The sequence below is a fragment of the Populus nigra genome, chromosome 5 (genome assembly GCF_951802175.1).
Source record: "Populus nigra chromosome 5, ddPopNigr1.1, whole genome shotgun sequence".
Classification (NCBI taxonomy): Eukaryota; Viridiplantae; Streptophyta; class Magnoliopsida; order Malpighiales; family Salicaceae; genus Populus; species Populus nigra.
The window spans coordinates 19,333,439-19,338,193 of record NC_084856.1 but is presented as its reverse complement, the minus strand read 5'-3'; the positions used below and the strand labels follow the sequence as shown (position 1 = coordinate 19,338,193).

Sequence of the window (4,755 nt, the reverse complement as noted above, 5' to 3'; positions counted from 1 at the left end):
CAAATCCGCAAATACATAGTAGTTGCATTTATTCACCTTCCTGATTTCACACGGATTCCCTTCTTAAAACATATATAAATAAATATTATTAATTACTGCGCTTCCAACGGATTTCCTTTTTTTCTGATTGTTGAGTTGGGATTCCTTTCAGTGTTGAGATTGCTAAATTGGGTTTCTCTCATAAGTCTAAAGAAAAAAAAACTTTTTAGGATTTCGTGTCTCTCAAGTTTTGCTGTGTTGTGGGTTTAAGGTTAAGAATTTAGAGTTTTTACTGTGTTTTGGGAATATGGGTGTTGGAATGTCCAAGGTGGATAGGTTAGAGTTGGTGAGTCTTTGTAAAGAAAGGAAGGAATTGATTAAGGCTGCTGTTGATTGTCGTTATGAATTAATTTCAGCTCACATTATGTATGTGCAATCTTTTTTAGACATGGGGAATGCGCTTCATCGATTTTTAGAGGAAGATTTAGAGATTATTTCTGATTTCTCTTGTGATTGCTCTGATGAGGATTCACATTTGAAATTTTCTTCCTCAGATTTGGAGTCAGAAACTGATTCTGTTAATGAACACTTGCATTTTTCAGGAGAGTCTTCTGGGTCAGAGAAAGATTTTCAAGCAGGGGCGAATTCAAGTGGACATATGGGAAATATGTCTTCTAGTGTTCCTGCTGGTTCTATACATAGATACCCTGATCTTGACAATGACGATGTATATGTTCCAATTGTTGATATGAGGTATCCTCAAGAAAACAATAAAGTTCCTTTGGATGCTACAATGGATACTACGAAAAACAATGTCACATATGCTCCTAATGGAAATTGGGAATCTGCTAAAAATCCAATGGACTTTCCGTATTATTATGAGTTTTGGTCCCCTCCTGTCCGTGCTGCTAATCCTGAAGAAGAGAGCACTCCTGCTGCCACCTCTTCTCCTGAACCTGCAGGTTCTGCTTGGAGATTCAATCCATTTAACACCGAGGTTGATGATCTCTATCATTACTGTAATTACTATTCTCAGGAGAGTATAACTGGTGACAGAGGTGAGAGTGATGATTCTGAAGTAAGAAAAACCAGGGAGAAAGAGGGGATCCCTGATTTGGAAGATGATACTGATCAAAGTATATTAAGGAAAACAAGATACAAGAAGAAATCATCAGAGAAAAATACAAGTGGAGACACCGGTGCTGACCCAAAGAATGATGATCACGTACAGTCAGAACAAGAAAAGGAATCTAAAAACACGCCTGACACCATTGAAGAAAATGCCATGGCATGTTCCAGCTCCCGTGGATTGATCAAAATAGAACAAGAGAAAGCAATGGAGGAAGGTGAGAGTTCAGAGGAGGCCCAGTCATTCACCTGCAATGGTGAATGTCCCGGAACAGATATCCATAGTCCATGGGGTCTTCAGCAAGCAGTAAATGAAATCAAGAATGCATTTGAGACTTCTTTCAACTATGGACAAGAGGTTTCCATATTGCTTGAGGCAGGCAAGCTGCCTTATCAGACTACGGGTGCCAAATTTAAAGGTATGAGTTGTTACGTTGGTTAGTCTTTTCATTTGTTCAGAATAATCCTGCATCAGCTTTTGTCAAATTGACCAGATACCATTCCTATCAACTGTTTTACTTGAATTTTCATACGTCCTGTGTTGGTTTCCTTTGATATGGACATGTTGTGTTGTTCAATATTTCAACGAAATTTGTCTCTTGATTTTATTTGATGAAGTTAATTTCTGAAAGAAAAAGAAGCTTGACCTGTTTTATGATCACTTGTTGGCTTGTTGCCTTGCAGTATTTGCCTCTCGGCTTGTAAGTTTGGCGGTTCCTTTTGCATTGTCTTCACAGCACCCAGCTTTTGTTCACTCAAGTAGATCTGCTGCCAAGAAAATGAAGTCAGCCAAAGTTGTGTGTGAAAATTATAAGGATGTTGATAGAAAATCCGATCACCTGTCATCCACTTTGGAGAAGCTGCATGTATGGGAGAAGAAACTCTACGAGGAGGTTAAGGTATGGCATCTAAATTCTTCATAATTGGAAGTTTACAAGGAAAATTGAATATATTTTTTTTCATTTGCTTGCAAAATATGAAAGCCAGTGTTTCTATAGGCCTAAGATAAGAACATCCTTAAACATTCCCAAGTTTCGTACTCACTTCACCATTGCATTAGTACAGTATGAAAGTGTCCTGTCTGCAGGAAATGGCTCACTTAATCATACAAAGAAAAGCTAAGATTTATTTGACAAAAAATGTTTTTCTTTGATGATGCTTCTGTCTTTATTTATTTCAGCCAGTGTATTTTCTTTGTTTATGGTTCTGAGCCCTTAGTTTTTGGTCAATTTCTGTCTGTGCATTTGTGTCACCAACCAAATTATGCACAATGCATGAGTTCTGAATATATATATTTACTCAATTTCTACTTCATACACAAATATGTGATATTAACTTTTTGTTTCTTGGGTCATGTTTATCTACTGTGCGGTGTGAAATTAATGCAATTTCCTTATGAGATTTTGATCCTTCTGCATGTGGATATCCTTAGTTGTAAGTATCTATGGGGTGGGTGGGGTGGTGGAAGATTCACCATTAGCAAATACTTATTTCCATTTCGTTTTTTTGAAGTTTGAAATAGTTTTGGATTCTCAGGGGAAAAAAAGAGGCAAGTTCTAAATAGTTTGACTGGGCATTTGTTTTGGCCCATGGGACCAGCTCTACTTCTACTGTTTTCTGATTCAAAATATCCATCTTATGTGCTATTTTGTTGCTTTTATGAAAGGCTATTTAGGACTCGGCCAAAGTATGAAGTATTCTCACAACATGGAAGTCAGGCATGAGTTGTTCCTTCATTCTTAACGTTATTGTTTACTGTTCTGTTTCTAGATGTCACTTACAATGGCTTATGTAATGCTATGGTGGACATGAGTGCATTAGAAATCAAGTAAATAGCTTTCGAAATATTGTAAATGCTATGTAAAACCATGAAAATGATGTATGCATTGAAGAACATGTTCCTATCCTGCTTTGTGCCTGGTCAAATAATGTAATAGAATGTTTGTATTCTACATCACTACAATCATGTAAACTCAACAGACAATAAGTTTAATTATTCTTACAAAATTTTAGGGTCCCTGATGAATAGTTAGGATATTTCTGTTTATTATGCTTTGCACTGCATTTTTTCATATGCTTCCACTCGTTGACAATTTTTGGTCGAAATATCTGAAAAATGGTCCAAAATCGTATTGTTATTTTTGAAGTGGTTATGGCTGGGATTGAATCTAATTTGTTTACCTGTTTCACTGATGTCAGCTTGAGGAAAAACTCCGTGTTTCTTATGATAAAGAGTGGAAGAGGCTAAAAAGGCTAGATGATAGAGGTGCTGAGTCCAGTCAGATTGATAGGACACAAGCTTCTGTCAAAAGTTTGCTTTCAAAAATTAAAGTTCCTGTCAGTGCAATTGAGGCAATATCGATCAGGATTCACAAAATAAGAGATGAAGAGCTGCAAGCCCAAGTGAATGAATTGATTATCGGGTATTTCACTTGCTTTTCTGCTATAATCATGCTAATCATAGCATTAGGTGAAATTTTATTGATGGCCTGATGAGTGTTGTCATTTTAGACTTTTGAGGATGAAGTACTGACAGGGATTGCAAAGATTGTAATGAAATGAAAAACAATTTCTTTCTAAATGGCTATATTTAACGAGGCATGGACTGTCTTTAAATGCAGCTCAGAGCATAAAATGATTTCTCAGTTTAATACGGTTTGCTTTATACCTTTGTGACTCATAATCTAATGAATTTTGTGCAGATTGTCAAGAATGTGGAAGCTCATAATCAAGTGCCACAAAAAGCAATTACAAGCAATTAAAAATGCTGAAACATATGTGCATATAGCTGGGATGCACACCCGCAAAGGTTCACGCTTAAAGGCTACTAAAAACCTAGAGAAAGAAACTTGGAAATGGGCTGCACGCTTTAGTCACTATATTAAAACCCAGAAAGATTTTGTGTCATTGTTGAACAATTGGCTTCTGGGGTACATATCTGAGGAGTTGAAAACTCTAGATGAAGCTGATCGATTGTCTCCAAACCGGATAGGAGCTCCTGCCATTTTCATTGTTTGTAATGATTGGCACAACGCAATTCAGGATATTTCAGAAGATGGAGTGTACAAGGCCATTCATGGTTTTGCCTCGAGCTTACACCATTTACAGGAGAAGCGAGAAGAAGAACACCGACAGAGAATTAAAACTGAACAACTTTTGAAGGATTTAGAGGATCAATTTGAGAAAGATGTTATAGTCGCGATGCAGGAGATGTTAGATGAACAAAAAGCAACACATCAAGAAGCTATTAAACTAGCCAATGATGCTGCCTCAGATTGCTTGAGAGTTAGTCTGCCTCCTGTTTTTGAGACTTTAGAGAGCTTCTGTCTGGAGAATTTGAAAGCTTATGAGAAAATCAGAATACCAAATGCAAGTACAAGCAGATAATGAGGTGAATTGCTTAGCTTCTTCTTTTATTATTATTATTATTATTCTTTGAATGTACAGATTGGATTGGTCTATGCAAAAAAAGAAATCAAACGAAAAAAATGGTGGTTCCCGGGTATAACCAGTTAGCAATTGCACTACTTGTATGTACAAACCAGAATTTTGGGGAGTTATACCCAGTTTAAATGGGTAAACGGATTGCTATATTCAGATATATACAAGATGTTGAAAAAAAATCAAAATCTCCTTGAAGTTCTAACA

General features: G+C 36.6%; 1 protein-coding gene across 1 annotated transcript; it reads left to right on the top strand.

Annotated features, from left to right (window-relative positions):
- Window positions 1–169: 169 nt before the first annotated feature.
- On the top strand, window positions 170–4,755 carry LOC133695221 (nitrate regulatory gene2 protein-like). The gene is made up of 4 exons (XM_062117113.1): window positions 170–1,526; window positions 1,792–2,006; window positions 3,307–3,530; window positions 3,810–4,755. Exons 1-4 carry the CDS (start codon window positions 287–289, stop codon window positions 4,492–4,494), a joined length of 2,364 nt encoding a protein of 787 aa, XP_061973097.1. The 5' UTR covers window positions 170–286; the 3' UTR covers window positions 4,495–4,755.

Excerpts from the sequence above, each read along its gene's own strand:
- LOC133695221 (XM_062117113.1), top strand. The coding sequence starts at position 287 with ATGGGTGTTGGAATGTCCAAGGTGGATAGGTTAGAGTTGGTGAGTCTT. Across the intron at positions 1,527-1,791 it reads TACGGGTGCCAAATTTAAAG|TATTTGCCTCTCGGCTTGTA; the intron begins GTATGAGTTGTT and ends GTTGCCTTGCAG. Across the intron at positions 3,531-3,809 it reads GTGAATGAATTGATTATCGG|ATTGTCAAGAATGTGGAAGC; the intron begins GTATTTCACTTG and ends AATTTTGTGCAG.